This window comes from Rhododendron vialii, chromosome 2a, assembly GCF_030253575.1.
Source record: "Rhododendron vialii isolate Sample 1 chromosome 2a, ASM3025357v1".
NCBI lineage: Eukaryota > Viridiplantae > Streptophyta > Magnoliopsida > Ericales > Ericaceae > Rhododendron > Rhododendron vialii.
In genome coordinates, this window is record NC_080558.1 from 22,002,300 (window position 1) to 22,020,969 (window position 18,670).

General features: G+C 38.1%; 1 protein-coding gene and 1 long non-coding RNA gene across 3 annotated transcripts; both read right to left on the reverse strand.

The window, feature by feature from the left end:
* Window positions 1-2,494: 2,494 nt before the first annotated feature.
* On the reverse strand, window positions 2,495-3,979 carry LOC131315975 (uncharacterized). Its single transcript, XR_009196947.1, has 2 exons — window positions 3,780-3,979; window positions 2,495-2,834 (listed from the first exon to the last, which is right to left on the reverse strand). It is a non-coding gene; the product is annotated as an uncharacterized LOC131315975 (long non-coding RNA).
* An 8,304-nt stretch (window positions 3,980-12,283) lies between these two features.
* Window positions 12,284-16,618, reverse strand: LOC131315977 (transcription initiation factor TFIID subunit 4b-like). Of its 2 annotated transcripts, XM_058345240.1 has the most exons (7): window positions 16,251-16,618; window positions 15,803-16,167; window positions 15,417-15,479; window positions 14,295-14,572; window positions 13,391-13,482; window positions 13,229-13,291; window positions 12,284-12,840 (listed from the first exon to the last, which is right to left on the reverse strand). In XM_058345240.1, the coding sequence occupies exons 4-7, from the start codon at window positions 14,305-14,307 to the stop codon at window positions 12,739-12,741; spliced, it is 270 nt and encodes an 89-aa protein (XP_058201223.1). In that variant the 5' UTR covers window positions 14,308-14,572; window positions 15,417-15,479; window positions 15,803-16,167; window positions 16,251-16,618; the 3' UTR covers window positions 12,284-12,738. The 2 variants fall into 2 exon arrangements, with proteins under 2 accessions (XP_058201223.1, XP_058201222.1); XM_058345239.1 differs by lacking the exons at window positions 12,284-12,840; window positions 15,417-15,479; window positions 15,803-16,167; window positions 16,251-16,618 and having other exon boundaries at window positions 13,028-13,291; window positions 14,295-14,353.
* Between the last annotated feature and the right edge of the window lie 2,052 nt (window positions 16,619-18,670).

Sequence of the window (18,670 nt, forward strand, 5' to 3'; positions counted from 1 at the left end):
GGACACAATAACTGAACCTGCTCCACACACACACCAAAACTGCACCTACACAACTGAACCTGCACTTGACACACAATTCAACTCTAAACAAAAACTGATCCTACTCCCTAAACAAGTTATGGTCCACAAAAACTAAGCCTGCTCCACAAACCATCATAGTACACCTCAGAGGCTCAGAAAAGTATCATCATAGCCCAAAAAATACCTCATAGATATGTATTTATAACCAGCACTACAGATACTAACATGAATTTAACAGATACCAACAGGAACTTAATAGCACTTAGCACTGCAGATACCAACAACAAGCAGTCAGGACACAACAATAACCCCAAAACAGTGTAGTTTGGACACACCATTGGACACAGCGGAAAACTGCAGAGAAGGCTCAGATCATGTAATTTTATTCACAAGGGTGCGCATGGCTGCAACCAATAGTTGCCCCGCCAAGGCACTACATTCTACTTTTTTCATCATTGCCCTATTAGGGGTACCAAAAACTACACAAAATAGCTTGAAAATCCAAAAACCAGTTTAGAATGGTAAGAGCAGGGTGAAAGTCTGGATTCGGATCAGACACAAAAACAACATGGGCAACACTGGACATATCAGAGCATACAACATTATTGCCACACTTGGATTGCACTAACAATGTCCAACTTAAACTGAATTTCCAGCAGTTAATAACACAGCCAAATTGGCAGTTGGCTCAATAACAAGACAGTCCGTCATAGCCATTTACATAACCAGAACTTCACAAAACTGCAGAACCAGAATAGAACAAAACTTGCAGGACCACAACAGAACATATAGTCAACTGTAGAAACCATTCAACTCCTCAAGTGGATAGATAAAAAATCGTAGTGGGCCAATACACCACCTGCTACACAACAGAACCTCACACACACTCGTACACCAAACTGAACCATTACCACAGACAAAGACCAAAAATTGCACCTGACACACACACACTCATCAACCCAAAAACTAAACCTGCTAAAGAATTGATCCTAACACACACACCAAAACTCCACCTCACGCATACACACTAACCACAACTGACAACTGATCCTGCTCCAAAAACTTAACTTGGTCCACAAAAAACTGTGCCTGCTCCACAAACCATAATAGTACACCTAAGAGGCTCAGAAAAGTATCATCATACATTACAAGAAATAATACTCTTCGCGACGAGAAAATACTGTTGCGAATAGTGGATTCCCGTTGCTAAAGCCCTTTTGCAACGGGATCGCGACGGGAATGACCGGTGGCAGATGGTGGGGTGGCAAATACTTTTTGCAACGGGTTTTTCCTGTGGCAAAGTATTTGCAACGGGAAAAGGTAGTATTCGCGACAGGTGTATACCGTCGCAAAAAAAATTAAAAAAACAATAGATTTTATTAGCCACGGTATAACCCCGTTGCAAATAATAGTATTTTTTTCAAAAAAAAAATATTCCTGCCTCGAAAACCTTTTGAACCTTAATATCCAGACAAAACAGAACTTTTGAATTCATAAACTAGCAAAATTGTCCTTACAAGAATGGAAATAATAATTCATACTTTTGCAATCCAAATTCATGTTCATAGATAACCATACTCAAAATAAAATATGAGTCAAGGGAAAAAAAAAGGATGAACAAGTCAAAAAAAATAAACACAAGTGAGTCCCCAAAATAATCTTTGCACGCGCGCCTTAATCAAACATATTCTTCCGACCATCTTTTTCTCAACATCTGCCAAATAAAGAAGCAATATTAGTTGAAACCTACAGAATAATATGAAGGCAACAAAGAACGAAACTATGAAACAGGGTATTACAATAGGTACTCACCCCTCCAACCACTAAAGCAATTCTTCACCTAGCATTGTATAAGAGTTCCATGTAGCCTTCTCTGGAAACAAGAAAATAAACAAATAAATGTTACATAATATACTCCTAACAAAAAGTTAAACTCCCCAAACAAACATGGAAACTTTAACTCATGTGCAGTGCAATGGACAAACAAACATGATTAATAAATTTCCTATGCCTACTGAAGTAATAAGCAAAGCAAAGCAAAGAATGCATTTCCTTGTGTTACCATCAAAGGTTTTACCTTCCTCTGACGAGATCATAACTGGACGTGTCATGCAAGGAAATACTTTTTTCTTTGAACTACCTTGTTTGATATGAAGTTTGTGAATCACTACAAATTTTCAAATGGGTCACATAATTAAACACAAGCATCAGCAGGGGAACACGAAAACATAAAAGGAAACAAATTAAGAAGAAAGCTGGAGGTGGTCCCTCGGTTAAGAGGGAGATCTGTGAGTAGGTGGCGGTCCCTTTGCAGAAAGTAACAAGTGTTACTTCATCTCACTGTAAACAAATAATAACTAAAGTTGCAAGTACTTGAAAAAATGAGACTATGAAAGGGTAAATAACTTAATACTTAAGTTAACAAAGTAACAGGGTAAATAGATTAAACCTTGGTACATAATCGCCATATGTAATTCTTATGACCTTAGGCACTCGCACAGGTAAGCTTCGGCTGAATCAAGAAAACAAAGCCAAAACTTTAGATGCAATGCAAAGGAACGTAGGACTCACTGTGATAAACCCAATTCTTGTAATTCCTTAAGAAACCATTGGATATTAGATGCTCTCGCACCACCACTCTTGCCAGATTATAACGATTCCCACAATTCCTACACAGATACCAAACTTTCATATCTTTTACTGTCTGCAAACGTAAGGAATTGATCAATCCCAGCTATATATTCTGCGGACATTCGATTTAGTAAGTCTATCCAACTCCTGTCTATCTCTATATACTCTTCCTTCAGGTGTTTCTGTACATATTCACATGATTTATTAAACATCACAAAGTTCAAAAATAATTCACAGCTAATTGTTGGTGGATCATGATGAAACCCAATGCGTGAAGAGTAGCCCCAACAACATTAATGAAATTTAACTGACTACAAGATATCTCAATTGATTAATGTTTTTAGGGATTCCCTGAAGTACTTCCAAAGAACTATAAGAAAAAGAACATGAAACTAGACTGCAAGTTTAACTTAACAAACCCATAAACGTTAGAAAGACCAGCCCACAATCTATTAAAAGTAAAGATTGGTATAGTCCTAGTTTTTCAAACATGCAAACTGTGCATCAAATAATCCTCTAATAGCACCAACTCTCATTTAGGAAAAACAAAAACTATGTTAAGTTAAACTAAGTAAACATGCAAATTATACCACAACTTCAATTTCTGGCGTTTTCAGTAAGTTCTACTTCCACTAAAAGTAAGACAATATAAAAGACATGAATCCTACTTTTACTCTATAGTCAACAAAATGGAGGGGCAAATTACCTCTTTAATTCCGAAACGAGCCCAGCTAGACTCCAACATGTGTAGCTTTTTTTTTTTCCCCTTTTAAAATCAGGAAGTTTCTATACGCATACCAATTGGTAATGCTAGGCGATTTCACTAATTTGATCATGCCTTCAAATCAATGGTTTAAGTCAGTTGTTAGATGCGGCATTCTGTGGGATATTAACGAGCAAGCTTCATAAGGGGCAAAATACAAAAATGTAAATGAACAATTGAAACCCTAACTCAAATATACAAAGAATACAACTAGGAAGTATACCTTTAAGGACATCAGGGGGAAAAAAAGGTGATAAACTTTCAATCCCAATTAGCTTGGCCATGATATTGGGGAAATAATTTATTTCCCTCTGAGTTGTACGACTATGAATGAGAATGATGGAAAACTTTAAATTGCTCCTACCCAGAAACTTCTCCAGTCGTGGGTTAGAAATTGAAGATGATTGCAGCACTAACTTCGACTAGATTGTAGGCTAACTTCAATCGTAGAGGAAGAGCGAAAATCAAACACAATCGGTGACAGCTATTGAGGAATTGCGTACAGAGGCAACAAGAGCTCGTCTGGGGATGATTGTCTATGGCCACTGAGAGAGTGAGAGAGAGAGAGAGAGAGCGAGCGAGGCGGTTCATGGCGAGAGAGGGAGAGGGGCATGCAGTTCACGGAGAGAGAGAGAGAGAGAGAGAGAGAAGAGGAGAGGCGTCGATCGTGGTATAGGGTTTTTTTTTATTCGCTAAGTGCTGGAGGGGAAAAAGTGTGGAAGGCGAAAACCCCGTGAAAATAACTCTCTATATTTGCCACAGGGCCCAACCTGTGGCTATTACTTTTTTATTTTGCCACCGCTACTTTTTACCATGGCAGATGGAAGTTTTTCCATTGCCAATTGCAACAGGGATTTAAGCCGTAGCAAGGTTAGTATCCGGTCCATAAAATTGAGCTTTTTGCAACTGCAAAACCACCGTAGCAAATATTCTGGTGGCGTATAGCCTAGTTTCTTGTAGTGATAGCCATTCAGCATTGCTCATTAACAGCAAACAAAAACCAACAGCTAAAATCTGAACAAAACCATCAGTTTTTGGTACAGCCCAGTTCAATGCTATTAGAATAAGCACTACAGAAACCAACAGCTCAAAGCTGAACATAACATAAACAACAGACAGCAAGGACACAACAATAACCCCAATAGTTGCCCCGCCAATGTTTCTACGTTAATCACAACTAATGTATTGATTCATCATTGCCCAATTAATGGATTGATTCATCATTGGCATGGATCATCAGTTTAGGTAGGATTTTTTTGACAGTTCAACTGCACCAAATCACACTCACACACACTTTGCACATGCTCCACAATGCTGCCAGTGAGGGGACAGAGGCTAAGAAAAATTTCATCATAGCCTTCAAAGGGCTCCGACAATATAAATTCATCATAAGGGTACTCATGGCTGCAACTACCGTTACCCCGCCACGGTATCTACCTTAAATTAGAATTTAATCGCTTCATCATTGCCCTAGTAAGACTCACTTAAGTTGTGAACAACCTGTCATGCAAACAAACTTCATATTACATTCCCGAAAAGATTAACAAAATGTATGCATCAAATGTACGAATTTGCAGAGTTTAAGATGTGCGTTAGTTCATATATACTTCATACACCCATCATAGGTAGTTCATAGACATCCTCCATTGTTCATTAGACATTTGACAAACGTCATCATACATTCCCAAATATTAACAACAACTATGCATCCACTATGCATCGAATGTACCATATTACATTACAAAAGGGTGGAAATGTTCATTAGGAATTAACAAAAGGGTTCCTAATTATGCCACTACAAAAAAAGTGGGTAAAGTACCATTCTTGCTTATAATGGTACTTTAGCCACTTCAAAAAGGCATCCATTCCTTTCAATGGCACTGATGGGACCATACACTTCACCGGCAAGGATGGCCTCCACAAAAGCTTGCCTCTCCTCCGGCTTAGTCCCATAGAAGTCATTCACCCTCTCTTCCGCTTGCACGATTATTGCACTCAGCTTGAACTTCTCCGTCAAAGTGATATCAAGCTTCGACAATTCATCTTTCACCATCGTGCATTGGGCGGATAGCTCTTTGTCATAGCCAAACGAATTGGCCATCTTCTCCATATAGGTATTGCTTGATTTGAAGAAATTGTCCATGCTTGAATGGATGGACAACTCTGCATCACCCATTCTTGTCCTCTTCCTCTTGTTTGGGACTCCGGCATTGGCCACCGGCATTGACCCACGAGGGGTGGAAGTGGGGAGTGAGGCATGAGGTGTTGGAGTTATGGGAGTTGTAGGAGTTACGGGAGTTGAGGGAATGTTGGGGAGCTGTTGATCATAGTTCTCGAATAGGGCATCATAGAAGTCATTGGAGTTGTGTGGCTCCTCCGGCCGCGCCATTTCGTCATAATCTTCGGCGGCTGCCCCCGTTGCCCTATCCTTGCCAAATATGGTTTGCCAATCCTCAAAGTACGGGAAAGACTTCCCGTACAAGCCTTGGGCCTTTTTAGGTTGGGCCTACACAAACAAGAGGAATTTTACTACGAATTCTCATACCTTAATATTCAATTAAAGTATTGGAATTGAAGATGGGGAATTACCTTTTCATACACATCCCATATGGATTGCTCCACGTCGATGCGTTTATTAAGAGCATCCCACCCCAAACCATTTATGCCAGTTATGTCTACAATTCTAGCCCATACGGATTTCCAATACCTCACCTTAGAGTCAATGTGGGGGTTTGCCTTAAGGTTACACCCCGAGAGCACTTTCTGTAACTCCTTCTCCAAGTGGGTGAAGTAACCCATGTTGAAACCATTTTCGGCCTTCCACCTCTCCGCCGCTTCACTTAGCATGCACTACATTAGTGAATCCTCCTCCCTTTTCCTCCAACTCCTACGTTTTCCCTTTGTAGGCCCTTCCACCTCCACTACTTCCACATTGTTACTAGCCATAGCTGCAAATGCATTTAAAAGTGTGCAACAGTTGTAAAAGTATGACATTAAACATTACGTTATGAAAAAACACCGGCACATAAAATTGTACGTTACAAGTTGTTCACAAATTAAAGTTACAATCAAGTTCCAAATAGATTTTTATTACAATGTTTCATACAACAACACCAAAATACAATCACAGAAGGATGCCCTCCACTTGTCCCCCACCATTGGCTAACCAATGGTTGTACATGGCCGCCGCTAGAGCATCCCTCCCCGCAGTCCACTCATTGGAAGTCTCAACGTTAGCAATGTTATCATCAATAGGGACATCGTTCACATGTGCTCGTTCCCATGCTGTGTACTCGTGTTCAACGGGATCGTTCGACATCTCTCTCTTAATTAGGTTATGAAGCAGACAACATGCTGGCACGATACGACATTGAGTCCTTATGGGGTAATAGAAGGGAGATCTCAAAATGGCAAACCACATCTTGAGAACCCCAAAACTTCTCTCAATGACATTCCTAGCGGCGGAGTGTTTCATGTTGAAGAACTCCTCTTTGCTTGTTGGCATATGACCTTGCCTACAAATGTTAATGTGATAACGCTGGCCATGGTATGGTACTAAAAAACCGTCCCCATTGGTGTAGCCGGCATCAACAAGGTAATAATGTCCTGTAACCAATGGAAGACAACACATCGATGGGTGGATAACTTTAATGGAGTGAAAGTAAACATGAACTTAGGCTATGGAACATATCACGAGGAACTCTAAGACCGTGGGGTCTTTCCATGGCATTTCCAAGGATTCTAGAGTCTGTGGCCGATCCTTCCCAACCAGACAATACATAGACAAATTTAAGGTCCCGAGTACAAACACCTAAGACATTTGTAGCAATCTCACCCTTCCTTGACCTATATCATGCCCTGTCAGCGGCCGGGAGATTTACTGGCACGTATGTCCCATCCAATGCCCCAAGACAATTCTACCAAATGTGGACAAGAGTATTAACATAAGTGAATATGGCGAACTAGAGGAAAGCTTTAGAATGGATGAAATAGGAACAATTCAAGAGGACTATACGTGAAACCAATTCCACCTAGTGTCTTGGTAGTTAGCAGGTGCAGGGTCTGGCATCTCTAGGAGCATTCGGTGAAGGCGCAAGACCGCTTGGAGTACAGCATTGAAATGTCTATTTATTGTCTCAGTAGACCTATAGAAATAATATTTGGTACGCCTCTGCTTTGTATGGTGACCGAGGACCCACAAGAATATTGCTACCCTCTCCTCGAGACATACGTTGCGTGAGTCACTTAACCCAACGCCTCGAACTAACCAACACAATCTCAAAAAAGTATGCCTATTAACCCTCAGCTATTCATGGCAGTCCACGTCATTACCCCTTACAAGTCTATTGATGTTGTTTATGTGGGTCTGGTAAAAGTCTGGATTCGGAGACAACTCGGGACGACGAGGGCAAAACGTGGACATGATGAACAAGTACAGACGAAAAACACCAATGACAGCGTTCATAAAGGCCTATAATGCCATCAATCCCTCTTGCTCTTCTCTTCTCCTTTTCTGTTTCCTATTTAATCTTGTCATCCTAAAAAACACTGATAAGGTTTAGGGTTTTTAATGAAAACCTATTGTTTGGATCCTAAAAATAATAATGAATAGACATGACAGCAAACAACCTGTTCATTACAAAAAAAGGAATAGGTAGACATTAAAAAAAACTGCTGCACCGATAGACCAAAAGTAGTGTAGGGTTTTTAATAAACTGTCACCTCCTTATCAATTTAAACATTTCCAATGATATAAACAGTCCTAGGGTATTGCACACGAAAGTTCTAAATTAGAAACACAATATAGATTAAACACAAAAGCCAGCAATCCTACTTGAAATTCATGATTCAAAAGGCAGATAATGTTTCCTTAACACTCAAGCAATTTGGGTAGTTTAATTGTACTCTGACACTCTCTGGCTTCAATAACTTAAAAATTTGTCACTGACCCACTATTTGGTTATTTTCCACATATCAAAACTCAAAAATTCCACATATCAAAACTAGTCATCGTCATCCCGTTCATGACATTGGTAGCTTATCGTGTTCAAAAGCTAAGTCCTACACGAGCAGTTCCATCACTAATTACACTTTGAATTCATCTACTGACCTTCAAAATCAGGGTCATTACTAGGGGCTCCATAGTTGACAGCACCACCGATTCAAAACACACAAGCATATCACTGAACAAATTGTAATTAATTGTACGTGGTTTGGAAAGTGGAAACACACGTCCATACAATACAAATACCAATTGTAGTATTTTTAAGTCAGCTTCTCAACAATCAAAGGCAGCCTTCTCAACCTAACATTCCTATATATAATAACTCTGACAAGCAAGTCAGTGGAGATTTATACATAAACCATGTACCTCTGTTTATGTATGTGTTGTGTATTAGATTGGCAAACCATAAACCCAGAGAGTTTTTTTCTTTTTTTTTTGTCCAATGCAAATGAGAACCTTGAGACTTGTTAAGAACCCTGCCATTGCAAATAAGTTTTCCAGCAATCATGAAAATACTCATCATTTTTGTACTATTTCGGAGTTTCCTGAGATTTCTAAACATCTTGTTCGGTGGTTTCACATCAAACAAATTTCCGAAAATTGCTCCACAAAACCAATTCACAAAAAATATAAACCAACCAAGCCTTAGTAATCGTCGTTAAACAGAACACTCCCTAGATTCTTCCCATGTCATTCTACCGTAGTCATGTACGTGCGTGGGGCTGCAAACAAGACAAGTTCATTGAGATTTCCATAGAGAGATTGGCAGAATTTCTAAAGCTAAGTAGAATCCAGCTCACACTCATCCATTCAGGGAAAAAAAACCTCACGCATTGATGCAAATCATTTGAACCACCTGAAAATACCTAGCCAGCAAAGATATACCAACAAACTCTACAACATGACCCCAATTTATTGTTATTTATAATTTTTTGAAATTAATGTGAGCCGAATCAAAATGCTAAAACCCATGAGCACAAATACAAACCCCAGCACCCTTGACCCTACCCAACACAACATGCAATTCAGTCCAAAAAAAAATTCAAGTAAATTGATAATACAACACCGCAAAACGGCAGCCAAAATAAAACCCACCAAACATGGCACATTCCCAATTTCAACTAACGCTTGCAGAAACCAAATAGATCCACGAAAAACCCTAGGTTTTGTAGACAGATTTTCAAACAAACGATTGAAAGACGAACCCGAGGTGGCGGAGACTCCAAAGCTGAGATCTGCCAAGACTATTGGCGCTTTTAGATCGAGAGAATACCTTGGGTATTTTGTTTTTTTGTTTTTTTTCGAGCTGCCGGCCTATTCACCAAGAAATGGTTCTACAGGAGAAGGAGAGGGGTCGGTGTTCGAGATTTTTTAGATTGGGAAACGGTAAGAACCGAGATTGGTAATACTTTTGAGCACAACCACAAAACCCACATACGAAATGGAACAAAAACACTGCCGGAAAAAAATTCCAACACAAAATAGAACAGAAAATTCAACCAAATTTACCAAAGCACCGAAATGACCAGTACAAAATCGAGCAGCACACAGATCGAACATAACCAGTACAAAATCGAGCCCTAAACACTCCAAAATCGAACAAGGAAGAAATATACATCTGTAAATCGAACTCAAATCGACCAATACCCAAGTCGCCACAAACCTCTTCTTCTCTTTCGAACAAAAACACTACCGAGAAGAGTAGCGATAGAAATGGTACCTGGGAGTCAAAACCACACACCAAATCGAACCAAAACACTGCCGAAATCAGTAATCAACACAACTCGAACACAAAAATCAACACAAACAGGAATAAGTCGAACAACAATAACATACCTGATGAATCGAACTCCAAATTGACCAAAGCACCCAAATCGCCACACTTCTTGTCTTTCGAACAAGACCGAGAAGACTGCGACAGAAAATGGAGCCTGGGTAGTGGAAAAGGGGAATTACAAGGGGTAGGATCATCCGAGATTAGGGGGATTCCACATAGCCACCTCAAACCCTAGCAATCTGTAATCCCCCCTCAGCCTGTATTAAGAGGGGTTATGGAGCTGGGGGTTTTGAGGAATCCCCCCGGTTTTGAGCTTGCCAAACAATGTATTAGACGAGGGCCCACGTATTGGAAAGGGGTATAAAACAATACACCTCTCTTTTGTGGCATCCAAACAGGCCGTTATGTTGTTGTAATTTTAAGCACAAAATGACAATTTTTAAAGAGCATTTATAAGAAAGTTGTAGGCAAAAAACATTAAAAACATTTTTATTAACGGGTGTTTCCAAGCCAATAGTTTTTAAATTTTTTATCATAGATTCTAGATTAGTATTAATATTTTGAATCGCAATGATCGATAATCTGTAAAATTGTTTGAATCAAATGTGCTAACAATAAATTAGGGTTAGGGTACAAGTTTACAACATTGATTCGTCAATTAATTTCATAATTTTGTTGTTCCAAGAGACTGGAATAATTCAGAAACTCACATATACTAGTGATTTTCATGTGATTCGACAATTGTATGTCTGCAAACAAGTGATCATTAATGAATTTTAATACGTGCGTAAAAAAGAAATTCAAATCCCCAATACAATAAAACTCATCAAATTAAGTTCTCTCCCGCCTAAAACACATAATGCATGTATGTTAGCGTGAATGAGAGCAAAAACAAGAGTGCGAGCTTAAAAGCACCTTGCAAAATCAAACAAACTACTAAGTTTAGTTCAAAATTAATAAACGCAAGGAGAAAGAAGAGAAATCTAACTATAAAGTGATGTCGGAGATCAAACAAGACAAGTGGAATGGGAAAGGATAGAAGGTGATATGGAATTTTTTGATGCTTATATGCCAAGTGAAATACACGTGTTTTGTGTATAATACTAATTTAGATAGATATATAAGTAATCAGCATTTCCTTGAATACTTCTTCTTCTTTTTGAGGTTAAAGGGAATCCAATACTCTCTCGGGATGGCATGCTCGATCTCCAGTTATTGTCGCGGACAATCCACTTTTTTTCTTCACAATATATACGCTGGAGAAATCAAAGATTTGAGACAAACATTTAGGGATTAAATTAGTTTGGTGGACTTTTCAAAAAAAAAAAAAAAAAAAGTTTGGTGGAGGAAAGAGAACATTTAGAGACCGTCATTCACTTGTTTGTGGGATCGAACAACTGTCCCGGATATATATATATATATATATATATATATATATATATATATAATATCCGGATCAGGTAAGGGATCCCAGACAGAGCGTTTTGTGCGAATTTCTCGTCTCAGCCGTTAGATTTTGTTTTCAATAGTTTGGATCTGCTGATGGTTTATGACTGAATCATCAGCAGATCTAGACCATTGAAAACGCAATTCAACAGTTGTAATCAAACGAAATGCAAAATCCAGGATCCCTTACCTGATCCGGAGTGTGTGTGTGTGTGTGTATATGTATATTAGTTTTAATGCCCGTGCTTCGCACGATTTGGCGTGCTCATTGAATGAATTGGTATCGGAAAGTGTTTTTGATTTTCGTAGTGATGATAGTAAAAAAATAGCAAGAGGTTATTAAGCACAAATTCAATTTTTTTTTTTGCATACCTTATGTGTTCTAAAACTATGGTACCCTGATGTAGCTGCAGTGACTGTTACAAGTGTATTCTATTTCAGTGGCAATGCTGGTGGACGAAGGACAAATTATGTGGCCAATGGAGGACGATCGCAATATTAGAGCGCAACACGGAAAATGTCCTAGAAAATACGAACACTCCGTTTGGTTGATATTGGAGTGTCCAATGCATCATTCAACACACACTTGACAAGCACCTTTGGCATGTACTATAAAAACTATCCCAAAGGAAAAAACAAGTTACAACGAACTTTTCTTGTTTGTCTCGTCGAATGAGAGAGACATTCGTCTTTTCAGCAGAAATCTAGCCCACAATTCTACGTGTTCCCTCAACAATCTAATTGAAGCTCCTACATTTCGGGAGCTGAACATCTAGCATATGCTACTTAGGCAATAGGAATGTAAGTACAACTTAAAAACCAAACTCAACCACAATCATATCCAATAGGAGTACCGTATCCATTTCTACCCAAAACCTCCTACCACCTAAGTGTAAGGAGCAAGTAAAACAAGAAAACACTTTGGAATTCCAAGAACAACCATCAGAGAGAGGACCCTTTTCGCTCCTCCTTCAATATCCTTTGCATTTTTTGCAAAGTTTGATGAAGGCTTGAAACTCATTTCTTTGCCCGTCTGAGAACCAGAAGCCACATCGATTCCCCCTCCTTTGCGTTTCTATCGGGCTTGCTCAGCCATTAGCTCTGCCATTTTGACAACATATCATCCCCTCCAACAGTAGTTCGAGCAGCAACATTTGCAGCTGTGGCCCGCATCTTGTCATCCTCGTCTTTGTTTGCCTGCATATGTGGTTAAAGTTGAAAAAAGGAAAAAACTATTTCCCCCACTTTTAGTGGTGAATATTTTTCTATCAATCATGCTCTATGTTACATGGAGTGTGGATCGGGTATTTAATGCGAATCTATGTCTTTAAGTGCTCGTTTTTTCAATTTTCATTCAAAGGACACGGGGACCCACTGTTAAAAAATTCATATTCTTAAAATATTCCTTTAATTTCTAAGATAAATAGTGTATACAAGGCACATTTAGGTGTATAAGTTTTTTGCAAAGTCCATGGCAAATTAGAATTACAAAATATGCTTGCTTGGTGTCCAAGACGGGTGCTTTAAATCTATCTACTTTTAGAAGAGTTAAGAGTCCGTGTACCACACAAATCATGCTCGATACCTTGAGTATTTTTACACAACCATCATCTCTCTTTTTTATCACCATCAACTTCGGCATCACCATCTAGCTGCAATCATTTACAAAAATATAAATAACACATAAAACACATATATCTAAGCAGGCAAATGCATATAATAAATTGAATTTGTAAGAGCAACTCACTTCATTGAGCTTTTGGAGTTTTTCTGCTTCCAACTGCTTTTTCTCTCCTTCCCTGGCTTTCTGGTTAATCACCAAGATTTGCTTCCGAACATCTAAAGTTATAAGCTTCTCAATATTACCCTCTACAAGAGTTCATGTCAATATCAACTTTCATTTCTTTCTTTTTTTATCGTAAAGAAGAATTTTACTAATCTTAGAAACAGAGTTACAAAGATTACAATGAATCTTAGAAACAAGCTACAAAGATTAAAATGAAACGGGAATTCGGCATCACAACCAGTAACCTACATCCCAATTATGTTGGCACCTAGGCTAAAGACAATCATTTGCCACCCGCTACCAGGGAAGGGGAAGAGTTGGCGAGAAGCCAACCGAAAAAGGCAGAATCCTATCAAGTTAAAGGTACATCAGCAATCACAAAGAATAGATGGGATACATTTTGCCAATCATCCAATATGATTGCCGTAAGGAAATCTCTACTTTAAAGGGGCATACATTTTTCCAGATCAACTTGCATAATTGGCCAATATGATTCCGAGGATTAAAGTCCTGCTCCCATTTTTCATAGAAGAACTATACAGAGAACAGATTGGACTTGCTCTCCCATTTCCACATTAGTGAATCCCCAACTATAGGTAATAGGCTGTATAATTAATTGAATTCAGTTTTACCAACATACCATTTAACTGTCTGCTTCCCAATCAAATAACCACCTTCTATGACTACGCATTTTCACAAAGAGGAAAGAAAAAAATGAGTAGGCAAAAAAAGATCGACCTGCTTTGGCAGTCTGTTCAGATTACTTATCAGCCCACGCATTCTTTCCTCTACACACTGGACTTTCAGTTACATAAGGAAGGTACAACATTAACAATGAAAAAAGCAGACTGGTCAAGAATCTCACCAGGGACAAGCATCACTCCACTTCATTGCTTCAACTTTTCACACCGCATTTTGACACTGCCACAATACACATTCCAAATTGTTAAGCAACGTGCTTCAAAAAATTGGTTCTCTCTAGAATATAATTAATTTGGATTTTTCCAAATTAATGTTCCTTGACAGAAAATCTAGCACAATTAGGAACCACAACAAACATATTTTTCCTTCACTTGCTCCCATTTTGAGTTGGGTGTAATGCAATGTTTAGAGGGATTTACTTCATGATGAAACGATCACCAACTACAATAGAAAATTTGAAGGAAAGGTATCATTTCTAAGTTGGCAATAGCATGACTACAAAATCTTTCAGTAACAGGAAGGTACTTACAATCAGAACTATAAATAAGAAAATTGCACTCTATGTACGAATTAAAATCTGCACGCCCTGGAAAGTTGGTATGCAAAACGAATAATTCAACTAATTATTACTCAAAGTCAATGAAGTTACTAATTTTAGTTATAGAGATTGAAAAGCTATTAACTATTTTGTAATCCTAGCGGCTTTTCTTTTCCTTTCTTATGGGTGTAATATTTCTCTTCCATCTCCTTGGTACTTTTCTTTTGTTTTCTCATAGTTTAAAATAGCACTACAGCTTGTGCAAACAGGGATTTGCATCATAAACTTTTGGAATTTTCCGAATTCTCCATACAAAATCCAAAATGTTCAAACTCTTCAATGGATGAAGATAGCCTATTTGTTTATGTTCATTGTTCTTAGTTCATTCATAAATCTTGTACCAATTTGAGATTCATTGCTGCACTATTGCTTTACTTTCAGCTTCTACTTCGATGTTTCTTGAATTATTGCTCTTAATTTCACAATCAACCTATGAGGTTCCAATTTGTTTTAATGCCAAAGAATTCATACTCCCAAAGATGTCTAAGGAACAAAAGTAACCATGAGAAGTAATACATAGCAAGATATAACATATGGAAGTCAAAAAAAGATGTGCAATTCGAATCATCTCTAAAAAAAATAGTAAGACATATGGCACCAAGGCTGAAGGAAAGAATTTCAAATCAAATTACAGAAAATGAAAAAAGCAAAAGATTCCATGCAACGAAAGAGAGAAGCATATATGACTTGTGGTGAAGCACCAAATGGGATATGCTGCCCGCCAATAGTAAACCAAAACTCTTCCCCAAGCTGGACGACGAGAAAATTGAACAGGATCAGTCAACCAAATCCACTTTGGGGGTCGTGCGAAAGTCTTCAAAAGAGGCAAAATTTTACAGTTGTGTCAAAGAGCTATAGAAAAGGCATAGTAACATCATAGACGGCTAATGGGAAGCATGTCCAAATTTGAGTAAATATTGGTAAAAAAGAAAGTTTGCCTCTAAAACTGTATCATAAAGAATCAGTTCACAAAAACCCACTACCTTCAATCTACTAAACATGTATTTTAACAAGCAATTTATATGCATATATACATATACTGATATACAAAATCAAAGACCCACATGACTCACCATATTCGCGCATGGAGGGTTTTTTGTTTTGGTGTTAACTTGGTTCTCATATCAGTTCACACTCCATCCGCAGATTCTACACTCGAAGAAACCAAGGAGATCGGAGAAAGAAAATAAAGATGCATGTCCAAAGAAATTAATCCTCAGAAAGAGAGAGCAACCTTTAGAATCTCAACATCTAGGCGAAATCAAAAGTCGATCTTGTAACTATTGGACTGAGAATTTAAGAAAGGGATTTAATGCATAAATCACAAAACTTACCAGTGTTATGCGTATTCTCTTTCGAAGTGGAAAGGTTTTCGAGTGTGTTCATTTTTTTTGGCTACATCTTCAATAATACTTGCCATGGAAGAGAGGAGAGAGTTCTGATATTTATTGAGAAGAGAATGAAGAGGAAACTCATGATATTGGGTAAATTAACTAATCAAGGCGATCGAACTGAGCATACCTCTCTCTGTTAATCGCGATCGATCGGCGGAGGCAGTACACTATCTCAGTGAAATCCGAGACACAGAGTACAATTTCATGGCGTAAAATCCGGAGAACCAAGCGCCGATCTCCGTAAAATCCAAAATCAGTACAATTTCGTGGCGTAAAATGGGGAGAACCAAGCAATCGTTTCTTTTGTTCTCGATTGAGCGCCGAACAAAGGACAGTTCTTGCGTAAATGAAGGAAAAGCTAAAATACCTAAATTACCCATGCCTCAACACATGCAAGAACAAATTCATAGACAAATCTAACGAGGGCAAATTCGTATTTTCACACAATGCCATGGCTTACCCACCTGGGTTCTTTTATTACAAGTGTATTGATATATATATATATATATATATATATATATATATATATATATATATATATATATATATATCAGTCATTCTCTCCTAAGGACCACATCATTTTAGTTAAAATGCGGACCTCCCAATTTCTCCCTTTTTCGATCGAATTTCAATGATCCGAGCCGCTCAATGTGATCAGAATGTGATTTTAAGAGTTTTCGCCAGAAATCGGAAAAAAAAAAAGACAAGTAAGGGTTGATTTGAGCAGTTTTTTACTAAACCGTTCAATAAAAACCTATTCGGATGAAGCCCTTCTTAGTCATTTTTTTTGCTGATTTTTATATATATCCTTAAAATCATGTTCTGATCACATTGAGTGGCTCGGATCATTGAAATTCAATCGGGAAAAAGGAGAAATTGGGAGGTCCGCATTTTAACTAAAATGATGTGGTCCTTAGGAGAGAATGACTTATATATACACACACACTCACTCTTACTAGTAAGCCGTTAAGAGTATATATGTTTGTGGGATCCAAGTCCAACAACTGTCCCGGATAATTATTGGAGAGGATCCATTCCCGTATCTCCCATGTCCATGTCTGGAATTGATCATCTGAGTTGCAGGAAGAGTTTTGGTCAAAGCATGGGTCTCCATGTTCGAACTATCATCATAACTACTTTCAGTAGCAGCACAATATTTTTTGAGCCTTCAACGAGGTTGGTTTTATTAATTAAGTCGCATTGGGCCTCTGGCAAGAAAAAAGAAGACAAAAAAGATCAGCCTAATTCGAAAAGTTTTTGGCCGCGCCCGTTTACATTTTCTACTCTGTAACACGTAAATATAGTATCCCATTATTGCAACGCTTTGAATGTAATTGATCTCCTATCACTCCACATTATACTAATGTATTGAAGCATTGTATGGTCTGATTTTATTTCATTTTTATCTTGGTCAAATTTTTGTTCAATAAGTTAATTTTTGACAAAACATCCCTCTCTTTTCCAAAGCCCATCAATTATGAAAAGCTAGCCCATGCCATGCTACCCATGCTTTTAGGTCTCGATTTCATTCTCTTTTTCAACCTTTTTCTTCCACAAATTCAAGATCCATATATATGTATGACTACATAACCCAATGAGTTTGGATGCATCTTTAAATGAATTTTCTAGTCATAAGATGCTCATTATCCTTAATAGTCACCACACCATTGTGTAAATTGGCACTTTTAAGGCTCTTTTCACTACGAGGGGCATCAAGGAATATGAATATCATGGCATTCATGGGGGATAGTGGAAAACTGCCCTTTATTCCTTTCTTCCTAGCTCTACTCATCTCACACTTTTCATACCCACAAAAAGTGGCTTTCTTGTTCATTGTTGACCAATCGCATCTTGCCACCTCAACATTGTTATCCTTGTTAGCAATATTTGTTGTAAATCTAGCCTCTTGAAAATTGAATATAGTTCAATCTCAAAACAAGTATTTACCGTCATCATAGATGATATAATATATGCACGTCTCCAATGAATATAAATTAAATCAAGTCAAATTAATTTTTTTTTTACAGTGTTGCAGATAAGTGAAAATCATACATATATATTTTATTCATTCGTGAAATATAGAAAACGGGTCAGCTAACTTTCCGAACTCACTATTCAATACTCTTGGAACACCTACACATGCATGGCATTCCATCCCCTTCTTGTTCCACCCCAACATAATGACACATGACTCATATACTTAGTCTTGATCCTCACATTAAGTGTGATGGCGAAAAATCTCAATTATCATGTGATGGCGTCCGAGTAATTCCGTGATATTTTATTTTCCAATCATAGGAAATGCAATAAAACTCCGTGATTTGTGTAAATTAATTATTGCATATATATTTGTACTATTCCTATTCTTTCTTAACTCCATGTCCCAGCATATGCCCAAATGAACTAAAGTAATTTTCTTTCTTTTCAAGTCTCAGCATATGCTTTGATACTTTTCATAGCGATCACTAAAAGTGCATTGCCCTCTCAGTTTTGGTGTCTCCCCCCACCACCCCCCTTTTTTTATGGGCGACTTAAAGAACCATCCTT